Source organism: Linepithema humile, chromosome 2, assembly GCF_040581485.1.
Source record: "Linepithema humile isolate Giens D197 chromosome 2, Lhum_UNIL_v1.0, whole genome shotgun sequence".
In the NCBI taxonomy this organism is placed as follows: Eukaryota; Metazoa; Arthropoda; class Insecta; order Hymenoptera; family Formicidae; genus Linepithema; species Linepithema humile.
The window spans coordinates 25122782-25139681 of record NC_090129.1 but is presented as its reverse complement, the minus strand read 5'-3'; the positions used below and the strand labels follow the sequence as shown (position 1 = coordinate 25139681).

The window sequence follows — 16900 nt, the reverse complement described above, 5'->3', positions numbered from 1 at the left end:
TAATTACCCGCAGTTTGTATTTCGCCGGAGTTAGACGCGGTGAATTTTTCACGGCCGCGAAACCCGAGACGAGCGTGCGCGAAAAATCGACGGGTATCCGCGATCCGCGAGTGCAAACTAGTTATCCTGCTAAACGGTATCAGAAAGTTCAGCTTGTTAATTAGATTGCATTTATTAGGACGTTTGCAATAATTCTACTTGTGCGCCTAATTTGAAATGAAAGCTAATACTATTAATAGCGTTTGTTCCACTTTCACAATTTTATCTTAATAAATCGTCTCGCAATAAAATAAATAAATGCATAGAAACTTTCAACAGCTTGGTAAATAGACGGTGATATTTATAATTAAAAATATGTGTTTATTTGTTACGACATTGTTAATATTTTCTGTAACTATCTATATTTATCTAAATCGAACTGCATATATATTTTAATAAAGTTTCGTAATTTTTGGAATTCTAATCAAATTGTTAATAAAATTATTAATCACATTGAAGTTGAAATGATGGCTGTATGTGTATCTAATAGTAAAATTGGAAACTCATGGAACTCGAGGAATTCTAAATTATTTTCATTTCTAAATTAGTATGTTGTATTCCGACATCGAATTAGTAAATTTGATTTAATTTGCTACGAGTATTGAGTTACTACTCAATAATAGAAGTATAATTTGCAAAAAACTCCCCATACTTTTAAGAACTAATAATTAAACTCTGAGCATAAATATATGAACATTGTGAATGGTTTAATTCATTCTTATAAAAGCTGCACGTAAAAAATTCTGTCGTTGCATTATCCGAATTTATGTATTTATATGATTTCAAATTAGCAATATCGTAATTATCAATAGAAGGAGGATTCGCGTTGCAAAGCTCGAAAATCCAGGCCGGCTCTCTCCCACGCCGGCAAACGAGCTTTACCCCTTTGCAGGCGTGCCACGCCGCACTGCCGCCCTTCGAGTTCGCGTTGATGTTCTCTATTAAATCAAAGAGGCATTCAGATGGCGACCGATGCGCCAGGAATCCAAATCGGGGCCATAAACCCCCGAAAGGCAGCGCTCGAATTGCAGCCAAATGTCTCTCGCCCCGCCATTACGCGGCCGTCGCCCGTGAACTGCCACTGTGCTCGCAACATTAAAGCAAATTCTTTCTTTCGGTTCATAAACGAGCAGCGATGTCGGACATTTTCGTTCGATCTAAAAACAAGTTAACGGGTTTTGATTTAATATGAATACAAGCAAGTTTTAAATATGTCACGAGAGGATATTTTCCTTTTTGATGTTGTGGAAAATTTCTTATGGATTCGTTAATAATTAAAGTGTTATCTGTAGCGCCGCGTGACGTATGAAATTTAATCACACTTATCTTCTGCACAAATCCGCGACGCGGAACGTCACAGCGCGCGATTATTTTTTTCAATCGAGACTTACCCGAGACGTTCCGCGAGGGTGTCTCTTTCAATAAAGGCAGGAAAACGGAATATCGAGTACAGTAACCGGCGCGGACATAAATTTGCGAGCGCATCTAATTGAAAGGGGAAAAGAAGAACAGAATACAGGCGCGCGCGCTCCGTTTCTGAGGACAAAGAACCGCGCCGCAGGTCGGAGATAGAAATACGAGATGTAGATAGAAAGAAGTATCGAGAGAAGGGAAGACGCGGAGGGCAACGTGTTTGCCGGACTGCTCCTCCATGGGATATGTTAAACTGCTCGAGAATGTCGGCATTCCTCTCGGATAAACGACGAGAGAAGCGCGTGACGCGGCTTCCGTAAAATGAGATTCCGTAAAAGAGAAACGCTCGCGCGAATTTCAAGTATTAGATCGCTCCGCATTTTTATACGCTGTAATATTTAGTGAAACTTAAGCTACTTTGCAATATTATGGCATTATTATTTCTTCACAATATTCTTTTACAATACATTTACAACATTTATTTAATTGACATAGTAGAATTTTATAAATATCGAAAAATGTTATGAAAATAGCAGTTCTTAGAAAATAAAATTTTTCTAATACACGCATTTTGTGATTCTCTCTTCATAAATACATATAGATGTAAATATATTAAATACGCTAAAATTATCGAAATACAATTATCAGTTCAATTTTATCTTGAAATAACTGTAAACGCATGATTGATGTTAAATCTTATCTTACATTTCATTAGTAATATTTTATGCACGCTGGCTGCTCATAATTAAATATACCTTTGAATAGACTTCGACCTACGGAAGTATACTTGGTCGTTCTCCGGGAATCGAAGTGATCGACATTTAATTCGATTGATTGGCAATAGTCCACATTCATCACAAGCAATTAGCGAGCTGAGAATATTGAATCACTCAAGTTGCCTTTACCTCCGTCTTCCTATTAATCTATCATATTTTTACTTACAATCGTACGAACAAGATGTAATTATACTAATTTGTTTTAATTTAAATTTACGTAATTTTTTATTAATAAAAGTAGAATCCGAGAATAATATTGAAGAAAGTGGCAATATTTTTTTCAATTTTAATTTAAAAAATAATTAAGGTGCTTCTCTCTGTTTCCTGTTGCAAAAATAAATAAACTTTCTAATTGTAATTGGAGAAAAAAAGCGTAATTAATCTAAGACTGAAGTTAATTAACGTTGATAATGTTGATCATAAAAAGATATTAAAAATTTGATCACATTGTAAACACATAATTGTTTTAATATATAAAAAAGGTATTGAAATTTTAATATATCTATAACTTGTCGATAATAATCGACCATTTGCAACTCTTTTCTTAATCCACAAAAAATGTGACGACGCTTCTAACCCCGAAAGAAGCTCTTTGTGACCTTATCGCCGTTATCATCAACGACCGAAAGAACGTTGAAGGGGGTGATTCGCGTTTAAGGACCTTCGTCTGCTGACATAATTAACGGAAGCGACGTCGTTTTCTCGCGGAGCGGTTCGCGGGGGTTGAAAATAAAAAGAGGGATTCTCGAGGGAGAAAGAAGAAAGAGATGTCGACAGCTGGCTAAGCCGCGGTTCTTTCGTATCTTCATCTCGTTCATTCTCCTTGCAGTACGCGTTCCATTCTGGTTGCCTCTTGAAGCTGTATCTGTGCTCTACGTCTTATCGCGTGCCTGCCGTAAAATGTTTTCACTTCTGCAAGCTACGGAATTCTCGAAAGCGCGACATACGACAGCGCTTTCTCCGGAAATTATTTTCCCTTTACTTTTCGGACTTACAAACACATAAGCTCCTTCATGGAACTCGAAGAACACGTGACATCTGCTATAGTATTTCTCTACTTGGTGCGTTCACAATTTTCACGCTTTTCGTGTTGATTAGAGAATACATAAAAATTCAATTTATTTTTTTTTTTATTTATTACTGTATCTTTTTCCTATTTGATAAAATTTGACCATCAGAAAGATTTCTAAAATGTCTTGATAAAAAAATATATTGAGCGCAAAGAATCAACGATTTCTAGAAACCGCGAGAAGATGAGAATTGCTCATCTCCATTTTTCAGTTTTGATGACTGGCGAAATTTCGTTTGCCCTTTCGTCGCAAGTCTTTTCTTTCGATTAAAGGACAATACCCTTTTTTGCCATTGCCAAGTCTTCTCCGCGAGGCTATCTCTCCGACCGTGACCATAACTGCGCTATCATTTACACTTAGTCCCCTTTAGAGCGGCACCGGGGTAGCCTCGAGATAGAGCGGTTGCGTATCTTTAATTAAAAGAGGCGCTCGCCACCTACTTACCCCGACGACGAAATAAAAAGGCCGTGTGTCTAGGGGGTGTCGGATATTAAAACACCGCGCATGTCAGGCTGAAAGGTAAATAAAGATGTTACGCTGTTCTTAATGGCCAATCGAGGTGCAGATAATTCGACGAGATAAAATTCCGTCCACCTAGCTGACTCGGAATGTCTTTTCCTTTTTTATTTTATAAATTATGAGTGTTTTAATTCTTTTTTTTTAATATATAGAATTTACTGCGCCAATGTAAACGTATAATCTGTACTATTCAATGCTTTATCTCCTTATCACGTTACTAAAAAATTTTTCTCAACGAAAAATCATCATATTTGCGTCTGCATTCTTTTCACCAAAGTCCGATATATTGAGAATAAAATGTGATATTCATGTTCTTCAGCGTTATAATAATATTAATTTTAATTTTTGTTTGGTATTTTACGATCTTTAATTTTATTTAACTTCGCCGTATATCTAAAAAATGATTCATTTATCGCATAAGAAGAACAAAGTTTATAATCGTGTAATTTTACATAAAAAACGTTTACAACTTCTAAAACATTATGGTGTTGTAAAGTCTTGCTGGCATATGGGGCTGCACTTTTTCTTTTGATCACTGTGAGTTATATCGCATGCTTTTATTTATCGTGACATAAAAGTGCCATAATGAGTCTGCAATTCGGACACAGCGCGAAAATTACAAACGCAGTTATAGACACTATATCGAATAATGTCCGCGTCTGCCAGAGGAAATCACGGCGGAATCATCCAATTAACGAAATACCTAATTTTCAATGAAATTCCCATTATGCTGCATACGGGGATAAGCTTTAATATTAAAGCATTTTATTAAAACGTAAAATATTAAAACACTGTAATGCATCCAGTCCGGCTCGTCAAATAGCGTCCGTGTTTGTACTGCAAACGTTTCGTGCGCATTTGCAGCCCGGAAACAAATTATATCATTTCCGACCCTGCTTACTACCGTCGCAATCAGTAAATATTCCACTTTGTGAGCAGGAATTTAAAAGTCATCGTCAGCTAATCAATGACATTTATTAATAGTTTAATTCTAAGGACGTAATGGCAATAATCGTCAACTCAAATGATCAAAAGAATTTGTTTTAAATCAAAAATTTTTTTTATTAAATCATTCTAATATTAATGTATAGAAATTGTATAAATTATACAGATATTCGACTAAGTGCTATACAAAATAAAGATGTGTATAATTTTTGTAACATTAGAATGTAACATGTGCATTTTAAGATTCTAGACCATTTTTTTCTTATGTAGAAGATTCTAAAGGATAAAGCAAGCACATGACGAATTAGGTAGCGATAAATGTAAACTCCAAATTGCCAGGCCCACTAATTTTTATATTATAAGATCGCAAAGTATTAAATTACTTTTTTTTACTCTAAGGATGCTACTTCAATACGCAAATAACCCGCCTCTTTTTTTTCTGAAAACCGCGAGAGAGAACATCGCGAGTTCCTCCGTCTATTTTTACAAGTCGACCCTTGAGGGTCAAGATTTGTGAGAGTGAGGGGTGCTCGTGTCTTTGCGCTGTCGACGTGAAACATTTGTTGCTATCAGCTCGTGGCTCCGGGCACCATCGGGTCGTTTTTTGTCAAAATAAACGAGCCAATCGCTCAAGTTGAGTTTAAACGAAAAAAAAGTTGAAAAATTAGAAATTTATTTGTCTTATTATCACGTATCCTTCATCTGTCATCACATACCTACTTCTTCACTCGAGATATAATTTTAGATATAATTTTTTAAATATTTTATATACTTTTAAAATTATTTTATTGAACGCACAACAATAAAATTACAGATAATTAAATAGGGACTGAAACAAGTTCTTTAGGAGCGATTCGAAATTTTGAATTGCTCATAAAGATTGTCTTGTATGCTTTCTTTATTTTTCGAAAAGACGTCACTAGGCGTCTTATCGTCGGAAAATAGCAGCAGGTGCAAACGCTCAGTAGAACGTTTATTTTTGTACGCTCTATGGAATTTGTGTCGGGAAGTAATATTTTTCCTCGATTCCCGAATTTATATTTCTGTACGTGTTTCTTATGAGATCTGTAGTACTCTCTAAGTTACCAATTGCAAGCAAGACACATTCGTGAAAAGTTGAAGTTATTTTATATGAATAAAAGACACGATTGATAAAACAAAACAGTGTTAAATTGAGCAAATGTAAAGTTACGCTTTTCCATGTTTTAAAATAAATTTATGTTAAAATATAAAATTATGTTAAAATATCACAAATGAATTTAATGCGCAAATAGGTTTCACTTGTGAATTATTTGCTAATTAGCGATGGTATAAATAAATATCGAGATCAGCTTCTAGTTGACGAAATATCGTTAACCGTCTAATCAAACAACCGATGCGATCGAGAAATCTCATTAAAAAATAAAAGCACATTGATAATTACAGCGACACGCTGATTAAAGCTTTCGAGAGCTTTCGACTGGCGCGTTTATCACCGGAAGGAAGACGCATTTTTAAACATGATAATTCGATTTGTCGTTCATTCTGACATCGACATCGTCGTGTAAATAGACATGTCTACCTAATTAGGTTTCCGCGATATCGTTCGTCGATCTATCGAATCTATTCATGTCCGCTTTCGGCAGACGAAGAGCGATTTATTATTACTGATAAGTGCGATCGAAAGCTTCCATTGTGTTAATAACGAGACTAATCTTAAAACGGCGACAATTTGAAAGCTATTTGAGTCAGAATAATCGTGATATTAATGCCACACTTTTCTACAAATTCTTTTGTGCATTTGTGTGCGTCTACAAATATTATATATTATTTTGAAACAATGAAATATATAATTCTGTAATTTTTTGTTATTAAATAATCAAATTTTAAATCTACATGTTTGAAGATTAATGTGAGAGAATTGGTTTTCAATATTAGATTTTCAATTAATCATTTTAGTAAACACTTTAATGTTAATTAACTAACTATGCAAATTGTTGTAACAATAATTTTTATATCAATTTATGTATAATTTTGAAAATGTAAATAAGTATATTTCTCAAATAAGTATATTTGGCACGGAAACAATTTTATGTGTTTAAACAGTTGAAAGTACTAATTAAAATTTTTGATGACAAAATTTTTTGCAAAATGAGAAAATGAATATCTGGTACTTGATAATTTGAAATTTCTTTTGTTTAACCATTTTGTGCAACATATAGAATAATTTGACAAATAAGTGAAGGAAACTCAATCGTGAGGATAATTCCAATATGGAAATGCAATATGATTGATAAATCTCATCTCATTCCTTTTTATTTTGAATCAGGATGTCACGACATTAATTCCGCCGATTTTCGATATTCGATATTACTGTGTTTTGCGAAGCGGATTGCGATTATCATTCAGGTATTTCGAAGTGCATGCAAAGTGCACGCACGCATTTACGCGTCATCGATTCCAGATTATTTTATCACGAAGTCTTGGCAGTTTACGATCGATTAAGACTGATGAAAGAAACTGGAAGCACCTAATTATGCAAAGTGCATCTAGGTATATATCTTGCAGTCAATTAAAAAGTAAAGATCTGTTTATATTAGAAGTATCTTAGATGGCATCGCATGAAACGGAAAAAACTTTTTGCCGTACAATAACAATTTAAAAAATAGAATTAAAAATTAATTAAATAATATATACAATTTATTAGTAAGAAAATAGAAAAATGATAAAATTTATTGGAATAATTTTTTACAATGTTTCAAAATTAAATATAATTAAATAAAACTGTTTTCTGGCACGTTTTTAATATAAATTGTTAAAAATAAAAGTGGGAAATATTATCTGTATATATTTCTATATTATTTTGAATTGTTATCAAATATTGCGATGTTATGTAAATTTAGGAGTACAGTTTTGCAATAACAGGTCGAGTGTCATAAAGATAGTATGTCACGTTGATCGTAAATTGGTCGTACGGGACTTTTAACATTTCTGCAGAACCTCCAGCGTAAATTCCAATAGATGACAAGTGTTGGATGTGTTCGATCTACAAGTAACTCCTAAAATAATTCCGCGCGTTACATCTAGTCGATAAATTAGAACCGTATCCATAATATTATTTCTAGACGACTCGACGTCCAGATTTCAATTTAGATTTAATGATATAAGTGCGCCGAGAAGCTCGAGATGCCGAGAAGCGCTAAAATAAAAACGTTTGAATAAAATGCAAGCATCGGTGACGGGTGCGTCAGGATGCGCGATTACGGCCTCTATCGCCCCGCCTTCTTCCCCTGTACGACTGTCGCGAGTCGCAATAAATATTTACTGCCGTATAAAGGCTTTCAGCACAGCATCCTTCCAGCGCGACGGCGTTATGAAGCCACCTTGAGATACGGCCGATTAACGCGTAATTAAAATCAACCGGCGGAATCCGGCACGTCGGTGCCGCAAACTTTTCCTATAAGTTTATGCATTTACCTCGCAGCTGAACCTCTCACGACCGCTTGTGGCGGTTGGCGGGACGTGGACGGCGACAAGTTTTCGCAATTAATTATGCATTCCCGTCACAGTGCAACCGTGCGCGCGCGCGCGAGGCACGGAACAGAAGTATCCCGCTAGATTACCGCGCGGGCACGCGGCTGTTTGCACCGCGCTTTTTCTCCTCCCGCTCTTCTTCCCTCTCTCTCTTCCCCGGCTGTTTTTCCCTCTTTTTTTTCTTTCTTTTATTTGCCCGGTTTTACCGGGCAATAAATTGCGAGTAAACGAGCCGGCCCGCGCTGACCTACGACGGCGGTTTTCGTTTCGCGGCTCGTTTCTGAGCTTAATGCGATGCGCGCGCCTTGCGACGGCGACGACGACTCGTTGCGGAAAGTAATTACGAGGCAAGTTAAATACTTTTTAAATCGCGTTAGCCGATGTCTTCCAGAAGACGGGACGCGGCCCCCGGTGATTCCATTCTTCGGTCACCGCTTGAGACGCGCGCGCTAGCTGAATCCTCACTTTCCGAGGACATCAAAGACATCTTTTAAATGCATTTAATTGTCAAATAAGAGGGAATTTCTTTCCTTTTTGTCCACGTTTTTTCAACGAAAAACGTTTCGCAAGCAGCGCTTTTCATTGACATAGCGTATACATATGATGTAGATATTGAAATATGGTATTCACTCTTTTATTTCAATAATAAAATATTGAAAAGAAATTTAAAACAGTCGATTTTCAATTTGAAACAATTGTGATCTAAAATGGTTTTATTACTTGCCATTATTAATGAACATACACACACACAAAAACAATCTCGTACATATAATCAGACATAAATCGAGTAATATTGAAAAAATTTTTTCTAATTCTCAATTATTCGCGAAATATATGATCACTATTATACCAATAGTTGACAATTGAAATTTAATAGGCACGACTGACACTTACTCGATCAAATCGATTATATTACAAGTGGAATAATTTTAATCGTAATTTGGATATCTTCCTTCTTTTTCAGGCAAGAAGAAATTTCCCTCAGACCCATCTTGCTGTCCGGTGTGCGGTGTGACAGTGAGACCTCAAGAATTGGAGCAGCATTTTGCTCAAGAGCTTGATCGACTGTATAAAATCACCTCGGCGTCGACAAGACCTCGGCCTCCAAGGTCAACTTTGCCGCCGACGCATCCCCAAGATCATCCTCATGGCCCGATGCTGCACGCCCCGTCGGCGGCGGACGGCACACCCCAAGGCAGATGGGAGACGTACAAAAGGATCAAGGCTAATAGACAGGTGATGCATCCACTGGCAATTGTTTTTCAAAGTGCTTTATATCGCTTTATAATCGCACAGATTGCAACTTAATAATCTTTTCCAAATGTAAAGCAACTTTTTGCCACGCTGATAAATATGACAATTTTATTACTGTTTCTATTCTTCATGGTTTTTTTTTTTAATAAATTATATGGTTAATTTATTTATTCAACACGATGACCGTATATAGCGGAATCGATATGAAATAATCGCTCGCGTAGCCTGATTTTAGATTCTTCGAATTGTAATAACGATATGCGCGTTGCTGTCTTCTTTGCGCAGGCAAGAATACGCGTTAAGAACCGGAAGAGGAAAGCGGACGAAGCGTCCTGTCCAGTTTGCAGCGAAAGATTGTCGGGCACCCCGGAAGAATTGAACCAGCACGTCGACCGGTGTCTGAACAAGCAGAACAACGGCAACCCGGCCGGACAGAATGCGAATCTCGACGAAGAAGAGGTCGACGTTGAAGGCGATGCCGAGACCTTCGAAGAGTACGAGTGGGCAGGCCAGAGAAGAGTACGCGCCACTTCTATGCTCGTCGGTGGATTTTCCGGTGAGTCCATTTGCTGGGTTAAATTACACGCGAATTTATTATGATATATGCGCAGGCAAATATTTGCATTAAATTTGCGGTCATTAAGCACATATAATATACAATTTTATATTTACTTAAAAACGTTAGATCAATATAGAATATGAAATTCCACGTGAAAGCGTAAAATAAATATATATTCGATCATTCTAATTATGTCATAATTATAAATTTATTTAGTTTGCATTTTGATGTGCAAGTAACGTTTCATATTGTTCGAGATTAATTTAGAGCGACATTAACATGTTTTGAAATTTTGTATGTCAAATGACATACCTTTACATACCTTTACATACCTTTACATACCTTTACATACATTTTGCAGCAGTAGAATCAAAAATCACAGTCGTACGATTAGAAGTATTACTGTACGTACACGATATACGATTTAGAATGCGAAAAATAAATACATAATAGGCGGTTTGAGGGAAAGCGCTTTCACAAATACTAAATAATTAATAAAACAGGGTGAGGAGTTTTATGTGTTCAACTTGATTCAAATAACACGGCCGAAACGTAAATATCAAATTGTCAAATATAAGTATAATACAATTTGAATTGGCCCGATAGCGCCTATTTTATCAAGTATTGTTATTAAGGACTTATAAAACTTAAAAAGTAAACAGAATTTTTTGTAGAATTACTTTTTTTATGTATCATATTTTTTTACATTTATAGGATAAGTTTGATCGCATTGGCCAGTGTTATCAGTCAGCGTGTATCCGCGCATAATCGAGTATAAAGTATCTTTTCGACTTTTCAATCTCGCACTACCTTCGCCTTTGAAGTGTTTAACGGCTCGTCGTTTTTCCACCTCGCAGCCGCAGGGCTCGCCACCTCCTCGAGCAATCGTTCCGGCGGCGGTGCCGGGGGCGGGGGCGGTAACCAGGAGGACGAAGACGTCGACCTGGTGGTCGACGGCGACGACGCTGCCGAGTTCGGTCCGGCGCAATATTCCGAGGCGGACGTCGTCGCGCTGCGAATCGACGGGACGCCGCGAGAACAAAAGGAACGCGACGCTCTTCGCGAGGCTGTTATCTCACCGAATGCGCCGCACACGCCGCAACAGTTAACCCCGGATTCGGGATTGACGACGCAGGGCCTGGTTGAGGTGAAACCAGAACCAGGCGCCGCGACGCCCGTCGGTCAGCAGAACGATCCCGAGGAGGGAGCATCTGCGTCTCCAAGGAGGGACGGTGACACGCCGGTCGTCGACGCCCTTCGCGGTCGCATTCGTGAACTCGAGGCCGAGATGCGCGGGCAACCCTTCAAGTGTCTCATCTGCATGGTAAGTTAATTAACAAAGCAATCCGAATAAATATAAATGAGATACTCTTTGAATTGCAAGAAAAATCTTAAAGTTTAAATCCTAAAGAGCAGCAGACATTTGTAGAGTAATTGCGCGCACCAATGAATTTCTATAAGTAATAACGCGATTGTTTTTAGAAGATATTTGATTGAAAACACGACTTAATATTAAAACTGCGCTTTTGTTTCTTTGTTTCTACGGTAAGAGAACGAAATTGAACAAAAACATACTGCTTTATTAAATTATTATAGATTTTATGAAATAATGGTTTGAATAATGAAATTTGACGATACACTCGAAAATAAGGGAAACAACTGCGATAATAAAAATTAGGTTTTGAACTCCGGCAAACGACTATCGATCGACCGTAAAAATGGAGCAATTAACTTTTAAACGTTAATATTGCACACAATGGTAATATGTTAGAATTAAATCATTGTAATTAGATTATAACTTGCTGGTTTTAATACGTGAAAAATCAAATTAAACATGCAAAAAATAGCTCGGAAAACGGCGCGTTTATCGTGTGTTTTATATTATTACGTTCTTGTCATATTACATTTTATATATATTATTTCCATCGCGTTTCATTCGTACCTGGAAACGCACGTTTTGCAACTCGTAAATAATTGTAATGAGATATAAAACCGGAGCATAAAATTCGACCGCATTTCCCGTCGGGGTGACAAGCTGAAATATTTAGATCGTCGAAATAAATTATTCCTCAACGCCGGCCATTCGAATTAACGAAGTAACGAAGGAGCATTACGTGTAATATCGCCGCCCAGTGTTTCCATCGTCGACGTAATATTGCCTGTCCCCCAGCTCGCCGCGCGCACTTCGTTATAAGTACGCGCCCGTGTTCGCCAAATAACTCGTCACGCGAGATAAGACGGCAATCACACTGGTAGCTTGGCAATAAAACTCCTGCGTGTATCGAGCCGAAGCGGCCGTTACCGACCAAGATAAATAGCGGACGTATTTTGCCGATCCTGAGAGGAATGCCGCTTACGTAATGGCTACGAATAATGGCAGCTCTAATTCATCTTACGAAATCGCGAAAGAGCGAGAAGGAACGCCAGATATTGATTCAACTCCCAGTCTTGCGATCGTTAAATCTATTTTGTCCGCGTTAGTGTTATCGGCACGTTGCACTTGTTGCGTTGTCCGCGAAAAGTCGAACCGGATACTTCGACGACTCGACTTTCGCATTAATGCGAAATTAAGATTCTTCTCTTTCGATCTCGAGACACAACTCGTTTAAGCTTCAAGATTGATTATATCGCTAATGCTTCTAATCGGTTTTTAATCAACTAAACTGATAATATTAATATATACATTTTTATATAATTATAACATTTGTTTATCTTGACATACGTGAGGGAATACATAACGCGAACCAACTCGTCTGTCATTCTTTTTATCGAACACACGGGTTCTCTACATTTCAGGAACAATATAAGAAGCCAGTCACTTCAGTTTGCTGCTGGCACGTACATTGCGAGCAGTGCTGGCTGCATACGCTGGTGAGTTTATTATTTTTTTTATAATAAGAATGCTCCTAAATCCTCTAATTATCTTGCGAGTGTTTTAAACTATTTAATTAACTTTTCAAATTTATAATTGGACGTCGTTCAATCCAGTTTGTGAAGCAATCATTATTGTTTTAGATTTTCTGCAAAATATAATTATAACACCAAAGATGTGTATTTTCTGCACATCGTATTTGTGAAGGATGAAATTCTGAATTTGATTTTCCTTTGCACAACACGTCATTAATTTAATTGCCAGCCAGTGAATTCGTTTAAATTGACATCGATAAATCAGGATTCGTCTTTGTCTAAAACTATTATCAGCTCTTTTTTTTTATTCTTTCAATTATTCTCCCACATTAAGTTCTCGTCTAGACGTCAGGCGATAACTTTAGTATTCGGAATTGAGAAACGACGTTTCTTGCCGTTGTTGCAGGGCGCGAAGAAGCTCTGTCCGCAATGCAACATGATAACGTCGCCGTCCGATCTGCGGCGCATCTACATGTAAACGAGCTGGTTTGACATCCCTTAGAATCCGCGACCAGCCCAAGCGGAATTGGCATCAGCCGGGCAATGTTATCAGCGAGCGTTATCCGCTCCTGTAAATACTTGTATATTTCTCTGCGTTACGTAAATTAACTCTTTAGAATTAACATGTACGTTTATGCATCTTAGAGCTAGTAAATTAACTTTGTTAGTTCATAACGATCACCAACCAAGCGTCGTCCCAGGATCGATCACCCGACACAGTTTTGCGCGCCAACAATAATCGTGGCCGCATTTGTTTACAAACGCGTCGTCCTTTTCAAAAACTGATAGATATTTTACGCGTTTGTTCCTTTCTGCATATTTCGAAGTCATTACGAATAATTTTTTTTTCGTAAGTAATGTTAATTGGAAATCGTATTCATTTGTGTTTTCAACGATTCGTATGGTTCTATTAGAATAATATTTTGATAACAAACTTTTCAATTATTTGATACATGGCAACGGTGTTTTTTCGAAAATAACAATCTGAAAAATAACAATCTGATTTTTCATGAAAAATTTAAATTTTTTATAATTCTTTGAACATTAATGGATTAAAGTTGCACGTTATATTTTGCTATAAATTTTAGTTACATCTGAATTACGTATAACAACCGATGAGATGCTATTTAAAGATCGTCAGCTTTAGAGAGAATTTCGTAATTATTGATGTGATTTTCAGAAATAATTGAAGATGATTATAAAACTATACAATATAAAAATGTTTTAATGGTTGGCTTATAATGCAGCGTTAATTTTTTAATTTATTATTATCCAAATATTTTTAAAATGTACACATGTATTTACAGCACAAAATCTGTAAAACTGTATTTTTATAGTTTTTATCATCTGGTAATAATTATTAGAATGCAATTTTCCAAAAATATTATCTACTAAATCATAATATGTGTACATATCTTCGAAGTATCCAAATAATAATAAATTATAAAATTAACTCAAATGAACTATTGTTTTTCGTCAACATAAGCCGGACTTATGGGTCTTTCGTCGACACCTTCTTAAATAATGTTAATATACACAAAAAATTCTCAAAAAAATCATATAAGTTTATGAAATGTTAATTAAATGTCCAAATAATGAAATTGGCGAAAAATTTATTTTAAATATTAAATTTTTATTGTTTCTTGAAGAGTAATCGTTAACATGGTATATTTAAATAATTTATAGTTTTTGGAAATTTAACTTATAAAAAGAAACACTATGGAAGTTCTTTAGTACAAAGCCTAGTTGATGACAAAAAATATTTGTTGCTAAAAAAACAAGATAATTTATTAGAGTGCATAAAAACAGGGTATATTTTAGAGAGATAAAAGCATGAAAATTGGGAGAAAAAAATCATTCTCATATTTATTTTGTGTTTATATTATTATTTTATGAAATAAAATATGTAAAAAATGAGGTAAAAATATTAGATGCTTTCTGAGCTTAAAAATATTACTTTTTGAAATTGACGGGAACGACTGTCGTACTTCTTCACTCGAGTGTATAGCCATTTTTTCGAATTCTGATTAAAATAAAAGCATCAATATCACCAAAAGTTTGAAAATGTATTTATTTTTGTCAGAAGAATGAATACATACTAAAAAACACGTTTTCCAAATTCCAGTTTTGATCAACAAAAACCGAACTCATGGATCTTTCGTACCCGCCGCCGATTTCAATCGCTCGGCATATAAATAAAAACTGACTGATCAACAGTCTTTTGGCTTTAAAGTATTTCCATCGCAAACTTTTTTTCTCACAGAACCGTCTGCAAGCATGTGCAGACTTTCGAGGAGTTTCTAGTAATTGAAATCACTGGGACACGAGAGACCCGAGAGTCCGTTTTGGTGGTTAATATTGGCTTATGAGCCAATCATTGAAATATTGTCAGCCATTCTGAAACTCCCATAAGATCATTGATCTTTAATAGTATCGATGATGTAACAAAGGATAAACATTTGTTAAACAAATGGCGACAAAACTGCGACAAAGCTCGTTTCTCAAACGAGATTAAAAATTCTTAAGATTACACGAGAAAAACCACGCGAGAGAAAGCCGATCGCGATTGATCACAGTTTTTCTTTTCGATTCCAGTGATTTTTGCAAGCTTTACAATTATGCGGAAAGTTTTTCGTTGAATATTGTGTTTCTCCATGATCGGCTTTCGACGCGTTGGGCATATAATTACCGAAACTTTTAGATCATCGCCTCAAACCAATCTCTCGCGATGCACCAGCGAGCTCATGTAAATACACTAAACGGATCACGAAGAAAAGTAAATCCTCCGATCGCTGTTCTGTAATCGAAATAAAACGATCATGGAATGTACAAATGTGTGCTGCATTGTCTGAAATTATTTCTCTCCCAAATTGACGATTCAAGTATTTTTATTGGAGAAGAAAACCCAGCAGGTACGTATTTATTATTTTTTCATTCATACAATCAGAATTTTATTTAATACAAATCACAATTTTATTAATTAATACAGAATATGGATGCGTTGAAATAATTAGACGATGATGACTGATCTTGTCTTAAATAATAAACTATAAAAAGACAGAAATATATATATATATATAAATAAATCGCTAAGTTTTTTCCAAAAACGACAAACACTTTTCTAATTTAGATCTATAATGAAGTTTATAATGACATTTTTAGAATCAGTGTTATTTATTCTAACATCTTTTTCAAAATTTAATTTGAATATCAAATTCTTTAAGAACGGAGTATAATTTCTAAAATAGAACATCGAAGAATTCAGAATTAATGCAACGCAAAATACATTTTCCAAGTTTAACCGGTTTAACTCTAAAGCCGAATATAAAAAACTTAGCTGCATCAAACTCGGCCAGTAAGCGCGAGGTCGAACGGCTCCTAAAAATATACTCTCGTGTGCGCCACAAGTTTTGCAAATGCCCAGCGTTTAATTTCCGTTCCTTATCTCCGCATTACCGCGGTGAAGAAGCTCTGATTAAGGCCTCGGCGGAAGCGGTACCGGCGGGAACGAGCGAAGAGGTCACCGCGAAGGTGGCATCGGGGGGAGAAAAAAAAGGTCACGCAAAATGGCGCGTCGGGCTTACGAACCCCGTAATAGGCAACGGGGGCGGGAAATGGAGACGGAAGTGGAGGAGGTAGCGGTGGTGAAAGTAGTGGTGAAGGTGGAGCTCGATATTGCGCTCTGTATGGATCCGCAGGTCAGGAGAGAGGGAGGGAAAGAGTGCAGTCTGCTGGGCGCAGGCGGGATGCATTTCATTTGGGGGTGCAAGAGCGACGAGGTCGTTCGGCAAGATGGTGGCTCAATAGGCGGAACGTAACCCCTTAGCGAAAGGAGTGTCTATGGAGTCCTTATGCACTTTGCCGAGACCGTTACACCGTTGGATTAATGACTTGTAATCGAGGCG

The 16900-nt window shown here is 36.6% G+C and overlaps 1 protein-coding gene across 5 annotated transcripts in view; it reads left to right on the top strand.

Moving 5' to 3' along the window:
* LOC105667892 (E3 ubiquitin-protein ligase RNF220-like) overlaps positions 1–15828 on the top strand; it is a 145596-nt gene extending 129768 nt beyond the window's left edge. For all 5 annotated transcript variants that reach the window (XM_067349630.1, XM_067349632.1, XM_067349629.1 and 2 more), the window contains 5 exons: positions 9240–9511; positions 9815–10085; positions 10946–11412; positions 12885–12959; positions 13402–15828. In XM_067349630.1, the coding sequence (XP_067205731.1) occupies positions 9240–9511; positions 9815–10085; positions 10946–11412; positions 12885–12959; positions 13402–13473 (1157 nt within the window). In that variant the 3' untranslated portion in view covers positions 13474–15828. The remainder of the gene's footprint in view (positions 1–9239; positions 9512–9814; positions 10086–10945; positions 11413–12884; positions 12960–13401) is intronic.
* Positions 15829–16900: the final 1072 nt, after the last annotated feature.